At 45.4% G+C, this 15,644-nt stretch overlaps 1 protein-coding gene across 17 annotated transcripts in view; it reads right to left on the bottom strand.

Annotated features, from left to right (window-relative positions):
* The window catches only part of FBRSL1 (fibrosin like 1), a 561,483-nt gene that overhangs the window by 14,512 nt on the left and 531,327 nt on the right, over positions 1-15,644 (bottom strand). For 6 of the 17 annotated variants that reach the window (XM_030024933.2, XM_030024926.2, XM_030024931.2 and 3 more), the window contains 7 exons: positions 14,133-14,529; positions 12,294-12,547; positions 7,582-7,817; positions 5,325-5,375; positions 4,297-4,392; positions 836-907; positions 224-262 (listed from right to left, as the gene is read on the bottom strand). In XM_030024933.2, the coding sequence (XP_029880793.1) occupies positions 224-262; positions 836-907; positions 4,297-4,392; positions 5,325-5,375; positions 7,582-7,817; positions 12,294-12,547; positions 14,133-14,529 (1,145 nt within the window). Of the gene's footprint in view, positions 1-223; positions 263-835; positions 908-4,296; positions 4,393-5,324; positions 5,376-7,581; positions 8,070-12,293; positions 12,548-14,132; positions 14,530-15,644 lie in introns of all 17 variants that reach the window. The other 11 variants (XM_030024925.2, XM_030024932.2, XM_030024928.2 and 8 more) reach the window with 11 other exon arrangements.

Below are 15,644 nucleotides of genomic sequence, written 5' to 3'. Positions count from 1 at the left end.
TGTGAACTATTAATGCACATAAATGGATGCAGAGTAAGGCTGGGATTTAACCTAAACATTATTAATCAGAAGCAGCTAAGAGCTAACTAAGACATTTTGCTTTAAATGAAGGACAAGCGTGAAATTTTCTACTGGACACATTAAATTTCAAAAACACATGCACAATATTTGAAGTGTGTGTGTGTGTGTGTGCATATATATGTATACAAAATCCCCCACAAACCTTACTTACTCTTACTGGAGGCCTATAAGGGTCTGACACCTATGGAAAAAGCAGAAATAAAACAATCAGTCTTTCTAAAACTAGCCAATATACAGAAAGGTGGGGAACTTCCTTCCTCTGAACAAATAAAAGCATTTAGCAAGCAATGTTCCAGAGAAGTCCCCTGTGACATGGGAAACCTAAAAGGCTTAAAGGAGGCTTAATACTTCTCTTTCATTCCTTGCACCAAACTCAGCAGAATTTTATGATAAACAGAGCAGCTTCATGCCAGCAACTCAAAAGTGCCAGTGCTTTTCCGAACCTTATTTTCATTCTGAAATGGAGCACATAAAACTACTCTCCAGGCAACGCTTAGGGGAAAGACCTTGAAGGGGTTTCCTGCCCCATTTCCCTCTGACTTTGTTAAAAGAAGTCAATACATCCCTTTGTATTCACGACTGGTGGAGGCTAGTGTTGTCTCACCGGAAAAAGAAACTTCTGTCCTGACTGCACGTTCAGAGTCTAGAAGGCCAATTTGCTCACCAGCTGCTCTCTTTTTTTTTTTTATGAGCAATCACTGTGTTTACTGTAAATCCAGATAAGCTGAAAGGAAGGTTATATATTGTTGCCTACCCCTGGAGTCTTCTGCAGCAGCGTATGGTGGACTGTGCCTGGTCTACCTGCTACATCAATAGGGTTTGAAGTCTGAAAGACAAGAATAGAGCGTGAATAATACTGTATCATATCAGCGGTACATTTAACGTCTCTATCTGATGTTAACGGCATTAATTAGTCCATGTTTGTACTGTGCTTTGAACACGCATATTGCTACATTAGCGCTAAATGTTATCTCTTACTGACAGCCAACAGCATTTAACCACCATGTCATCTATTATTATTTAGCAGCAGTAACAGTGTTACAGCAGCACCCCTAAGCCCCACTGAAATCACAACCCCGTTGTGCTATGCAGTATGCAAGTGGATGGGAAGAGACAGTCCCTGCCCACCAAGCTTATTCTTTAGACAAAACAGGCAGGCAGTAGGAGAGAGAATGAGAGAGGTGGACTGACTCCCTCCACGTTTCAGGCAGCAACCAGTATAGCAGTCAGGAACAGAACAACTCAAGCATCCTAGTCCCATATTCCACCTATTGGACCATGGCCCCTCTCTGACCAGAGCTAGATAACACAACGGCTAAAATGGCAACAGCCCATCTATTTGTTTCGACAAGGCAAAATGAGAAACCTTAGAAGGTGCTTGTGGGTCTTTTATAGCTTTGCATTGTTTATCCCATCATTTTTCCAGCAAGAATTAAACACCTCATTGAATGAATCCCTGTTCCTCCTCCTCCTCCGGATCCCACCTGTTGCCCTGTCCTAGACGATCCCCAAGAACTCGTTCGTCTTCTCACTCTGGCATTCATCCATCTCCCACTCCCAGAGCAACTGCACCTGGTGCCTCTGCACAGCTGAGGGCAGAGGGGTTAAACCTCATTCCCCAAGAGATTATTTCACTCGCATTTTAGGTCAAATTACAGGAGATTTCAAACAGTTGAACTGTACAAGGAATGAGTAAAATCATGGGTGTGGGAGGAAAGATAGGTTTTAATTTGTCCAAGGCTACGTAACTTCCAGACTCATTAAAAAGAGAATTCTCGTGTATGTGTATGTAGGTAAGTCAATGAACTCCCCAGGCAGATCTGTGCTCTCAGGGCCTGTCTGACAGCTGAGGTATATGTAAGGTGGCAAATAAGTTACAGCTATCATACAGGCAAGAGCTTTAGGATCACAACATGTTAATAGCATGGTGTCATCCCGTCCCTTTGTCCCCTGGAGAAAGATGTGAATGCTTCCTCCAGCAAAGTAAACTGAATACTTCTGACCTTTTCAAGTTAGCCTGTGAGAAATGGCCTTCGGGAAACTCACTGAGAAGTTTACCGTCAGCCTGGATTTATGTGCAGTGGATTTACACGCACAGCTGTAGGCAACTGACACGGGAAGGGGAAAAACAAAATCAAGACTCTGCTTTGGAAAGCAAGAAGTGCAGGATTCAGTGTGCCAAAACCAAATCATCAGGTCTGTAGTGATTATGAAGGCTTTAGTCAAACAGCTTGGGAGGGAGAGAGCATGGAAAAATGATGCAGTAACAACGACTAGAGTGGCTTTGCCCAGCAGTTCAGCTCTGTCTCCTCTAGGAAACTGGAAAATAATGGGCCAAAGCAGCAGATCCATTTTTCAACCTATCCCTCTTTTTTTCATATGTTAGATTGCACGTAAATACAGCACTGTCCAGAGATCAAGTGATGTTAGTGATTAACCATAGCACCAGACTGTGACTTCGCGCTGCTTAAACTCAAGCTAGCAAATGTTCTATGTATCTACCATTAAAATGAATTAAAAGCTAGTTACAATACAGCACTAAGAACTGTTTAAAAATGTAAAGGGTCTGTGCTCACTTTTTCTTTCTTGCTTTTCACTTTTTCTTTCTTGCTTTGTAACTGCTTCTCTTTGGTCTAATGGTATTTTAGAGTGAGATGGTATCTATAAAGCTCTGTAATGAAGATGGAAGCCAGAAGAGCATGCTATCGGGTGTCAGAAGCTCCTCATTAACAGTAGCCTTATGGCAAAGCCGAACCCTATCAAATTTTGCCAATTCCACCCTATCTGTGGAGCTCCTTTTCTTGGGAAGTCAAGGTCACACCCTGACAACCTGAGGTCTGTAGGGAACCCCTGGCATCCCTTGCAAGAATAGCGATAATTAACACTGGCGGACAAACTCTATCAAGGGATAGCTATGTTCGGTCCCTCTTGCTCCCTCTGCTCAGATGCAACTGCTCCTCCACAATGCCTGTAGCCACTACATACAGCACTCTTGTTGAAAAAAGCCATTTTAGAGACTTTGCTATTTGTAAGGTATCCAGAAAATAAAATAGCGTAAGGGATTCGATAGGCGCTGAGGAAATACTCCAGCTTCCATTAAAAAAAATTAAGCGGGAAGGTTGTAAGAGGCCTTATTTGCAGCAGTTGCTAATTACGGATTTCCACCGATGTCAGTGAGAAGCACACCCCACAGCCCTGCTTGGTATGGTTATGGAAATGACCTTCCAAATGCAAACAGAAACAGTGCTGGTCCTTCAAGTCTTCTAACACAGCAGCAGAGCTCTATGGAAATGCAGTTCAAGATAAGAAATCTCTAAAATCACAGTAGGTAAGGAAGCTAAACACGTTACCTTACAAATGAAGAAAATGCTCCATTTTTAAACAAATACTATAAAGATATGATGCATCTTTCTTGTTTGGAGAGATTTTACAGTTTCTGTACATTTAAAAATAGTTAATGAAAAGAACAAGTCGGGGAGGAAAAAAAAAGCAGTGCACACCACAGAATTCGTCAAAAATGGTGGTTATCATGGCAACATTTCCAAATGCCAATCAGTGCTAGTTGTAATGATATGTTACAGTTGCAGTGCACCTTTCAAACACACTATCTCAAAGAAGCTTGCAGGTATTAATCAACCCTTACAAAACCTGCTGCAAGATAACTTTATAGATGAGGAAGCTGAGGAACAGAAGATTTAAGCGACTTGCCCGAGGTCAGACAGTGTTGGAGCTGGGAATAAAAATGCAGCTCCTTCAAATTGCTCTACCCATTTACAGCAGTCTCTCCCTATTGTTCCCACACTTGTACAGTCAATTTCTCATTTTCTTCTGGGAATAAACACAGTTTATCTTTTGCAATCTCAGACCGTTAAATTTATAAAATGATGTGAGACTCATGGGTCTATTATTAGCTGTAAATATCTCAATCAAATAATGCATTTGACTGTATGCTTCTCCTCCAGTTTCAGTTGACCTCCCAAGTGAACCACTACATCCTTTTCCAAGGAATGATCTGTAGTGCCAAGAGAAAATTTCTGCTAAAGTGTTGGCTGCTTTGTGCAGAGGATGCTCACAGATCTGTGGGGTGATTGCTTCCAACCTTGTGCTGCACTTCTGCTAGTTAAATCATGTGCTACTAAATCACCAGAGACACAACTCTGAATACAGTTTCTCTCCCAGCAAAAGAACAAAGCCTTCATAAGAAGAAGTTTGTACCTTCGGTTGAAATGCTCCCTGAAGTGACCCAAAGGGACCTGAATGTGGAAGCATGGGTGGCATTCCAGGCATTGCTGGAGGATAGGTTGGAAAGAACTACAAAAGAAAAAGAGATGCTTATGTCACAGGACAACTTGAACAATAATGGAGGTAGGTGCCAAGCCTGGCACATACAAAAATAGTACTGTGTTGAATGAGTGCCACAGTGAAAATACACACTAAATTTGCTTTCAAAATTTTTAAGAGCAAAGCCAAAACTTGGAAAATGCGCTCATCTGATTAATTTTCTAGGTAGTGCTGAACAAGTGTGCCTTTAAAATTTGTGGACTATTGCAGGAAGCACAGAGCATTCACCATTTTTAGAGGAATCGGAATAATTTGGGTTTTATGTTCACTTTTGGTTAACTTTGCATTTTTCTGCAGTAGCAAACAAATTGACCCCATTTTGAAATGTGACCTGCTTTAATTTTCAAAGCAAAAAAGAACCACAAGATGCTGCATTGCACACTAACCACAGGCAACATGCACACCACCTTGTAGTTGTGTACGTTGGTTAAGTTTTGCTTAGGCCTCTCCTGAGCACATACAGCAGTTTTACAAGTCCTAAAAGATGAAGTTTTTGTGCTTTGGAGCAGTGGGGAGCACCAGGAAGAAACCACCAGTCTGACTTACTCCTGTGACCTGAGCAAAATCTTGTGATAGAGCCATGCACTCCGGGCTGCTGCACTGTGAGAAGCACCAGCTGCAAAGATACTGCAATGACCACTGATTTAGCCATTTCTGCGCATTCCCTGCCATCCCAGGCACAGCAATATAGAGCCGCAGCAGCAAAAATGCAGCAGACAAAGATTTAAAAAAAAAAAAAAAAGCCCAAAGAAAATTTTGTACCTTAAAAAAAAAAAAAATCAAGACGGAAAAAGAGCTTTAGGAATGAATGAATCAAAACATTACTGATCAATCGAAAACAAGCAAAAGAAGTACAAGCAGAACCATTAACAAAGACACCACCTAGAAAGGTAAGCACTCACGTTGGAATGTCGAAAGTAAGGGTTGTCTAATTTGGGAGCGTACTTGTCAAACTGGAAAGAAAAGAGAAAAAAAAAAAGGAAACAGGTGAGTTTGGTTTCGGCAGTAGCAGACACATCAGGACTTCAATACAGACAAATAATCATGGCCCGTTTGTACAGCATTTAACAGAGCAGAACTGACTGGTTATTCCATACTCGCTCATCAGGGAACTGCCTGATTTCCCAAAGCTAACGGAGATGGAAAGGTGCTAGCCCCCGGGTTGTGCTGGGTGCTGCCGAGTCTCACTGCAGAACCCTGTTTGCAGGCACTATGTGAAGAGGTTCCTTCACTACGAAGACAGCAGTCCTGATACCGCAGCACAGCGAAACACAGGGAAGTTCAGCTCCGGGTCTAGATCTGGGATGCGCCTCTGGAGCACTGAACTAGATCACAGACTAGAAGGTAGGGAACGTTTTCCATTAGACCCCAATGTCTACTGTGGGGCAAGCAATACCAACTCCCCATTTTCTGGGTTCCTGTAAGTGCCAAAATCGTTTGGAAAAGGGCTTAACTGCTTCAGATGTACAAATATCTCTGTATTCCCCCTCCCCTGCAAAAGAGAAGAGTGCCCCAGAGAAAAGGTGATGGTTAACCTTTTCTGTTCCAGCATGGGGTTTTAACACCTCCATGTGTGCATTCTGTGACCCATACTTATTTTTATGACCATTTGTCCTATATCACCTTGGAAGCAAAACCAAAGCATATACGCATTGCATTTTTGAACAGTATGTACATTCTGCTGGGGAGGGGGGAGTGGGGAAGAAGCCAGGGAAGGGAGCTGTGAGACCCCATGAAAAGCTGCTTATTTGGCAAGTCAGCTGCTGTTTCACACTCCTCTATGTGCAGGAGAGTAGATTTGTAATTTCATTAATTACAGTTATTACTGGAGCCATGTCCCCTCCAGTGTAAATACCATAAATTACCAAACACATGCAGCTGTAAATTTCAACACTCTTCTCTGGTGTTGGGATTAGCAGACCTGATCTAGTGGAATATAAGAAGATGTGAGTGAAATATAACAAAAGAGCCTTGCAAGCTGTTTTTGCGATGAAGGCTGACATCAACGGGCACGGGTGGGAGGGGAGGGAGCTGTTCGCAGGATCGGATATCAGGATTCTTAAATAACACAGGAGGTTTGTGAGAAAAGTTTCAAGATTGTTTTACACAGACCAAGAAAAGAAGAGAAGGTGTTTACACAGGAGTACATTGAGCAAACACCTGGGGCTGGATTTTGGGTGGATGATACTACTTTTAATTGTCTCGCTGCTAAGCAGATTACAACCCAAGAATGTCATCGGGCAGTCAGCAGTGGGAAAGAAAAGTGAGAAACATCATGCTCCTTGAGTTCTTGGTAGTTCTTCCCAAATGCTGCTTTTGCTGTTACTCCTGGCTTTTGATAGCCTTAGCAGAAGAGGGTTGTTCCTACATTTTTGACACAGTGTGAAACTGAGAGGGAGAAAAAAAGCTGAATCTTGTTCTTTCAATCTCACAAAGTAATTGTCAGAAATGGGGAGAGAGTGCGTTTTCAAGTACTGACAAAATCCATTTGCAGCAGATCTCTAACAATTTTGTAACAGCTGCAGCAAAGTCCCATCGTGTTACAAGCAAATTCAATGGCAAAATGCTAACGGTTATCACACGGCCAGGAGAATCTCTCCCACAAGAAGAACCAGCCACGCACAAATTAGTGCTTGTTGATGTAATCAAATAATAAATGCCAAAATCGATACAGATTAGGGATTCAGGAGGAAGAGGGACAAAACTCATATCAGATGAGATGCTGCGCTATGGTGAGAGCTCAGGGTAAGCGAGTACAGTCCGGCCCGCAACGAACAGTTGTGGGGACTGCATTTGGGACTGGAGGCCACCCATCTTGCGGTGTCCTTGTTGGTGTGTTTTGGTGTGTCACGGCACCTGGCTCTGGGAAAGGGGAAATAGAAATACACGGCAGGACACACGAATAGGGAAACTACAGGGGCTCTGGACTTGTCTCATGGGTGCGGTATCTGCTCACGGGTAGCAGCGTGGGGGACCTGGAGGCTCAGTGTGGAGGCTCTGGATGGAAAGGGGGTCCCTTTGGGAGAGCTGGGCCCGTCTCTCCAGACCTCCAGGTCGGAAGAGCAGGGACATCACGCCTGGCTGAAATGAAGAGGACTGGGTTTTGTTTGACAAGAGCGGGTTAGGCTTTTTGACCAGAGATGCTCTACTTATCCTCACATTTTGGGCTGGGGTACGCACCATGGGAGGTGCAGAGGGCGGCATGAGCGGCGTCTGGGGCAAGCTGGATGGAAAAGGAGTGAATGTGTGCTGGTGGGTGTGTTGGTGCTGATGCGTGTGTTGGTGCTGGTGAAACTCCGCTCTCAGCAGCGGCACCGGGCCAAGTGAGGCAGCGGCCCGGTCCGAACTCTGAACCAAAAACCGGTTGTTCAGCTCTTGCCTGAGCAGTTCGTGATCTAGAGGAGAGAGAGAGAGAAAAAAAAAAGACACAGAGGCCCGTGGGCCTGTGAGTACCACAAAGACGGAGGAGAAAGAGTCAATATTCACCTGGCATTCCCTGTTTCTGCAGGTCATGCTGTGGTGGTTTTCTACGTGAGGACTCATTGGTGGAGGTAAGAGAGATGCCTGTGACAAAGTACCAATCAGAATCCCCGAATGAGGCTGGCAATACATGATTGGTTGGTTGAATGATATCAACAGGCTGGTATCTAAAGACAAGAGAGAACACCATGAGTCATCACAGCAGAAAACATCATCGGGGGCGTCAGCAAGCATCCGCCCCCGGCCCCCCGCCCGCGGCCCCGCTACCCCCGCGACGGGCTCCTCCTCCTCCTCCTCCTCCTCCTCCTCCCCGGCACCGGACGGCCACGGCACCGAGGCGTCTCCGGGAACGGACCTCGGCGCGCCGGCCTCGCGGCCCGGTGGTCTCACGGCCCGCCGGTCTCGCGGCCCGCTGGCCGGACCTTCCCGCGCCAGCGAGATGCGGGGGAGCGCCCTCGAGGACAACGGCTCGCTTTAAAACGAGTGATACTGACCTGCTTCCGGTGGAGGTGCGCAATTCAGAAGCACACGCGCACGCTGAAGGCGGACGGTGGGCCTAAGACGCGCGTTACGCTCTAACACGCACGTACTTAAGAGGTAAAACTTTGACGACATCTACAACGCCATGAGATAACCATGGATTTGGGTGGCTGGAAACTGCCTGCTCACGTGGCCATTTCTCAACGGATCCCTGTGCCATTCTCCCCCTTCTCAGCCCCAGGACAAGCACACAGTGGCCAGGAACATCCATCCTACAAACTGAGGCCCTCTTTGCAAGTAAGGTTTTTCTGAGATCTTAAATACTAAGCGGTCCTGTCCTCAATTTCTAACAGGCTATAATTGTCATTTTTTGTCCTTGCCTCCAGGCTTTTCTCCTATGAGAAAATACGGAGGAGGAATCAGTGGGAAGAGGAGAAACACTGAAATGGCTCGACATCTCATGAAGGTTGCAATGACTGCAGAAAATAAAATGTTCCACCGTAAGACATGTGGCCCCTTCTCAGCATCTTCCTCTGGAAGAACCAGCTTGCACTGAATTTGAATGTGGTTTAGGGCAGTGGAAGATACCAGCACTTTAGAAATGACGTGACTGAGGACAATAAGGACAAATGTCCGCTTGCCCATAAATGTCTGCTGCTATCAATTAAATCCACCTGTAATTTTGCCTAAGAATTTCAAAGAGGAATCAGCACCCAACATGTTAGATGTTTTCTGAGCTGAGAGCAACCTGTGTCATCAGCTGTGGGTGACATACACCCATTCCTGACTGACCTACTTGCTTCTGAACTTGCATGAACTTTTTTAGTGTAACACCCCTTTCAAGCTACAGCACTGACTATAACGGGGCAAAAGAATACATGCGCTTTAAAGTTTTATTTCATGTTCTGCAGGCATTTCTTTTACTTAAATTTTTTAGAGTAACATTAGAAATGTCTAAATCAATCACTTTCTGAAGTGACATGGTTAAGATCTTTAAAAACAGGCCCTCTGATGGGGAATTTCAAGGGCTCTACTACCACTTAGAAGCCTACATCCTATTGAAAGTCACTTCTGAAAGCAAGTTTTGGGTGCCTAAGTCATTTGCTTTTCAGTAATAGTTGTACTGCTAAAAGCAGGTACTGTGTATTGCTACAATCTTTATAATAATTAATACAAAAGCAGAAAGTACATATACTTGTGATACTGAAGCCTAAGGCACTGGAGCAAAAGAGTCTATAATAGGTTCTCCTTGGAGCAAGCAAAGAAGAAAAAAAAACCTAGGCTGAAAGCACTTAGGTCCAAAACCTAACCTCTTTAGAGAATATGAGTACGATTTCGTGTGTGTGTGTGTGTGTTTACGCATTTAGATCTGGCATGACTTAAAGAAACTGAATCCTTCTGTTAGCATCAAGATAATCCACTTTTCTGGAGGGAGAGATAAAAGCGAGTTGGCAGTTGTAAGTGCTCTGATATCCAATTTCTTTAAGAGACTTAAAGTCAGACCGATAGATTTGCAGCTGGCTCCAGCCCATAGCCCTGTACCACAACTTTGGCCTTTGTCAGGAAAAGAAAAGGCCCGGAGACGTTTGGAAAAGCGGTGTGGCACTTGGAGGAGCGACTGCTTCATAGTAAGGATGGGACTGCCGAGAAATAACCCAGCTTTGTGAGGGGCTCTGGGCAATGTTAGGATCAGAACTAAGTTCTTGTGCCTACCAGTGATGCCTCGTCCCACGGGTCTGGCCATGTAACACCACAACTAGGAGCAGAGTAACTGAGCAGCCCTTTGAACGCCCAAACACTACCGCTCTGTGTGCGCACACGCGGTGGGCATGGCAGAAAAAGGCCAATCCTGCTAACGTTGCTAGGTACCCTCATGTTCAGAGGAGAAGACAGAAAGGCCGCTGTTTCCTCTGTGTATCCTACATCAGGGCCAGCCTTGGTGCCCTTGAGCAGAGGACAGCAGCCCACACGAGGGTTGCTCCTAAGTCACTTGTATAACTTGCTTTAGGTTTCAAAGGCAAGAAATGCCACCAGAAGCGCGTTCTTGTTATTCAGAGACCTGAATTTGTACCACCAGTGAATGCAGGCGCTCCGCTCCTCTTCTCAGTAACAGCGACAAGCGTGCCAAAGTACATTTAAAGGAAGAGCACATTTTCCTCCGAAGAGGGGGGAGAAAAACATGACAAAAAGGAGACTTCAAAGGGCCATACACTCTCTGATGGCTTTTCTAAGCTGGTGCTTTTACTGAGAGGACACATGCACTCGAACAGCACAACAAGGACTATGCTGCTAGCGGCAGTTGGATCCTACCTCTTCAGGGCTGCTCAGCAATATTGTTTGCTTTTAAGAAACTTTTATGCGAATGACAACAGAAGCTCCTGGCTCTGTAGCGCTCTGTATCGATTTTATGATGTGCCAGTTTGCAGGCATTTCATATAATGCAGACAAGAGGCATTTCACTGTCTGCAGGGTTAGACGCCCAGACCTTTCCCTCTGCTAACTTAGGCTTCTCCTGCTTAAATTGCAGGAGAAATCCTTTTAGTAGGAGCAAGACTGTTACCATTTCCTGGCAAGCTGCTGAATGTGAATAGGTCACTTGATCTTGCACCTCCTGAAGTTAATGGTGAAAACATACTTGCTTTCATTGACTGCAATATCATGCTTTTAGTGAGCGCATTGCTATTTCCTTTTGCAATACTTTCAAAGTCTCCATCACAGTAGTCCTTTGCCTTAAACAGGGGAAGCAATGAATAGGTCTCCCACAGTGCTGCCAACATCTTCCCAACCATGTGGTTGAAATTCTAGATGGTGCCAGGGCCTGTGAAAGCCGGCAGCTTTGGCCTATGTGGTCCTGCTTCTGGCTAGGAACCCACGGCACTTTTGTCTATCATCGTTCTGAGAGCTCGCTTTGGATGAATTCACATTTTTCTTTCATTTAAAGAAGCAGTTATAAATAATGGGACATTATTTACCTCCTGAAAGAAAAAAAGGGGATGCAGGGCCATCAGATTTTTCCACAGCAAATCTGCTCTCTCCTTATTCCTTTAACTGGTTTCATAGGAAACAGAGGGTGCGTTTTTTGCAAAATGCTTGTCCCGTTTAATCCCTGCTGAGTTAGTTGTGGAGTCAAATGCCAGATCAAAAGGAGGCCCCAGCAAGCGAAAGTTGCAGGGAAGTCTCCAGCTGCCAGGGTCTCTTCCAGGGACAGCTGTAGGCTAATGGATAAGCTATAAACAGGGCATTTAGGGCAGAAGCGACAATAGAATGGGGGCCACGGTGAACAAAGGAAACTTTTTAAAAGGACGCAAAGATAGTGAGGGCTGAACAGCAGTTTGTCAGCTGAGCTGTCTCTGCCTCAGACACAAAGGCCAAGGAGCCATGGGCACACAGAGAGCTTGTGCTGCTGCAGGCAGAGGGTCCTGCTCTGCCGGCAGGATGTGCTGCTTGTCGAAGGACCAGACAGGGGGAAAGGTGTTCAGCTAGAACAACTTTCTGGGATGATTAGAAACAGTTTTTTAAAGACAGTTCTAAAAGCAGCAGCTTTCCTTACAGTGGGGAGGAAGAAGGGGAGAATGGCAAACTGTACATCAGGCCTTTGTTAATCTAAAAAATGTCTCATGACTGTGGAATGCCACACTGGACAACTCATGCCCTGGAAAGGAGATTTTTTTTTGGAAAAATTTGTTTCGAAGAGTTCTTATAGGAAGCTAGAGTGTGTCTCTACAATCTCTCATCTGGTAAAGCACGTCCAGGTCTCCTACCTGTTTCACGAGCACTCTCACAGTTCCAGCACACACTGCCCGCCGAGGGGTCTGCGTCACTTTATTTTACCTGCCCACCAGCCAGCCCATCTCTCAACACCCTCCAGCGCATGCATGGCAGATCAGCCCTGGAAGAAGAAGGGAACCTACCCGCAGGGTGACCTGGTATCACGAGGCTGTTGGTAGGTAACGCTGGTGGAGGTGGCAGCGTGGGTGGGGTGGCGAACATGGCCGGATGGTGCTGGTGTTGGGTCTGCGATCTGAGAGAGAAGTGCGAGGTAGCAAGATTAGAGATGGAGAGGGGCAGAGCCGGGCCGGAGGAATGGTGCGGAGGAATCTGGGGAGAGAGGGGAAGGTGTTTCGGGAGGCTGATGCTTGTTGCACTGCTAGCACTGCTGCTCCGGCTGCAGAGAGAAAAAGATAGGGGGAAGAGCGGGGAGAGAGACAGAGAGAGAAAGAGAGAGAGTGTGTTACAATACAAGACTGAAACAGTGTAAGAAATACACTACCAGAAGCAACACAGCTATGTAACACTGATCTCCCCAAGCTTATGTTTTTGTTTTTCTTAATCGCAGTGGAGACAGGAACGAATCTTAATGAACTTCTCCAACAGGGCAGGACGGGGCTTGGGCTCTCTGGAGTGACATTTCCTCTGCTGCTTGAGCAAGTTACAATCCTCAGAGCTACCTACGAGATACTGATGAAGGCCACAGAGGCAGATGGATTTTGCACCTTTGTTTAGCCTCTGATGACCTTGCGGTGGCCACGTGCGTCCTTGTGATCATACGACGCAATCACTCTAATTCCTTTTTCTGTTGCTCTGGGTGCACAGAGTTGCATAGCATGAGTGATGTTGGAACAAAGTTGTATCTGCTGTGCATGCTGTGTAGTTATATTCACACAAGCATTCAAACGCGCACCACGTTAATAATTTTTTCTCATAATAATTCTGTATTTTACATCTTCTTCTACTACTATTACTTCACTGCAAGTGATCTAAGTTTTGTGGGGTGAAAGGCACTATCATTGCAGTTATTATTTAGTGTAATTCCCACAATACCAATTATTTGTTGCAATCTAAACCTCTGAGATATCTTGAGTACTTTGAAAAATTATTAATCATTTATACTATGGTGGCATTTACAGGGTAAAACCACAACAGTGCTTAAGTACGCAGGATACTATGAAATACACATTGATGGCAGCTCTCTGTATTCATATTTTGACCCTTGTGCAGCAAAATATTACGTTTTAAATCAGTTTTCTCATCTTGTTTAAACTAGCCTAGTTCTTCTGGTCTGGGAGGCAAGGCATATTTTCTGTACCAGCAAAAAGACTATACAGGTTCCAGTTGACTGGCTAAACTCTTTTCTTTAGAAACGTTTTATCCATACCATTTTCACCCTTCCTACTTACTGGATGGAGGCAATTTAAACAGCGAAGCTAAGCCTCCTGCTAGATCTGAACATGTCAGATTGACGCAGGTTTCTCAGCCTACACGGAAGCCCTGTTCTAAAGCACAGAGCATTTTCTGATATAGATATCCCTCTTTTGATGCCGGTGAACCAAAAAACCTGTGATAATCATGAACAAACCTACTTCAATGGAAGTCTTTCTGAATATGAAACAAGGGAGTTGCTCAAACTCAAACCACCTTAAATTTCTAAGGCAAGAACTAGCCAGCTCAGACAAGACAGTGCAAAACTCCACTTGAAACCGGACCTAAAGGAACTTTACCCCACAGTTACACATGCCTTTCTCCCAGAAAGGGAGCATTTATCACCATGTTTCAAATGCAGTCATCCACCACTGCTGGAAAACCCAGCCTGTGGAGTCAGCACGGAAAGTCCAATATCCAACACACGGAGCATCTTACACAGACTTAAGTAAGAGTGCTCTTGTCTCGCCTCCCAGCAATTTCTATCCCATTTGAAACAAGCTTTAGCCCAGCAGTAGCGCAAAGACGACACGAGTATCCCTTTCCCCTACCTGATATTATTGAGTCCGTTGTGGGCCACCTGGTGATGCACTTGGTAATTGAGAGGTGGAGGGATGTGACTCGGAGGCTGGGTCCGAAGCTCAGGTATTAACTGAGGCTGCGACTGCGGCCGAGGTTGAGGTTGTGACTGTGGCCGAGGCTGCGGCTGAGGCGTGAGCCTTGGTGGTGCTGGTGCTGAAATCACTGGCTCCTTCTTCAACAGTGGGCTTGCTCTGGCGCTTGACGTGGGCGCTGAGGAAGTAGAAGTCACAACGGCAGCTACTGGCTGGGGGCTGGGGATAGGCAGGGCGAAGGGCACGTCGGTGCTCAGTTCCCGGCTCCGCTCTAGCCCAGACACCTTTGGGACATTGGCTGCTTTTGCTTCTGGCTTGTCATTCAAGGTGGGACCTTATGGAGCAATGAGAAAAAGAACAAAGCGCATGCTGAAAGCTCTGCATTTGTTTCTCTGCTTGGTAGAACATACGCCTGAGAAAAAACAAGTCATGTTTCAGTTCGTGGGAGCATCGTGGGAGCACTGCTGCTACAAGAGGGATGTGTGTTTGTGTGTCTGTCCTTCCGCTGTCCTTGACTGGCCCGTCTCCAGTACTTGTTAGCATGTGTGTAAGAGACTTAGCTGTCATTAAATGAACGCGTACTACAAAGAACATGCAGCTTTGTGACTTCTGCAGAGTTCCAAGGTTACGTACAGTAGGAGCATGAATGTGTCTCAAGTTACTGCTACGGTATTTCCTGCTCAATATAAGTTTTAAGGCTGATAATGAACTCACGAACACAAGCCTGATCATTAAGACATTTCAATTTCTCAACACTCTTTCAAGGTAATCTACATTGTGTTGAGGCTCAACTCCAGCTACAATGCACTGTGACCCAAGCACTAATCATTAATGGTAACCCCACCTGGCTTCTAGGGAGGAGGCTACCGGGGATCTTTGTGTAGCAAAGGATGGGACAGTTCTGCAGTGAAGCTGTGACATTACTGTTCCCCAGCCACACACTTGTGTGGAAGAACAGAACAGAGAAGGCTGGAAAAATCCAGTCAGAAGTGCAGTGAGCACCCAAGTGCAGTCCTGCTCACCCTAAGTATGGCACACACCTGTATGCATGGCATGTCAAGACTATCAGGAACGCTGCAACCTTGCAAAATGCACCTACAGTGAGAATTCCATACGGAATTACTCCTTCTAAGCGCCAAGTATTTCCTTTTTTCCAAATTAAGCTAAACAAAGCAGCCCAAAGGGCTAAAAGGCTGGAAAGGAAAAAGGGAAAAGGGAGGAAAGGACGCATATTTCAGATCAAGGAGTATCCAAAATGTCGAAGACAACCAAAAGGACCAACATGAACATGATGCACCTCCCACTGTAACTCCCTTTTCGACATCATCTGTGTATCCTTGAGTGCACATATACCCACAATTACAAGAAAAGCTGTTCGTGTGTTACGAGAACTAGTGTTGTCCATGTGTTTCACATGCACACACCCCACCGTGCGCATGCAGCACTTCT

Source organism: Aquila chrysaetos, chromosome 9 (genome assembly GCF_900496995.4).
Source record: "Aquila chrysaetos chrysaetos chromosome 9, bAquChr1.4, whole genome shotgun sequence".
In the NCBI taxonomy this organism is placed as follows: Eukaryota; Metazoa; Chordata; class Aves; order Accipitriformes; family Accipitridae; genus Aquila; species Aquila chrysaetos.
The sequence above is the reverse complement of the archived record's forward strand: the minus strand, read 5'-3'. Positions and strand labels throughout refer to the sequence as shown.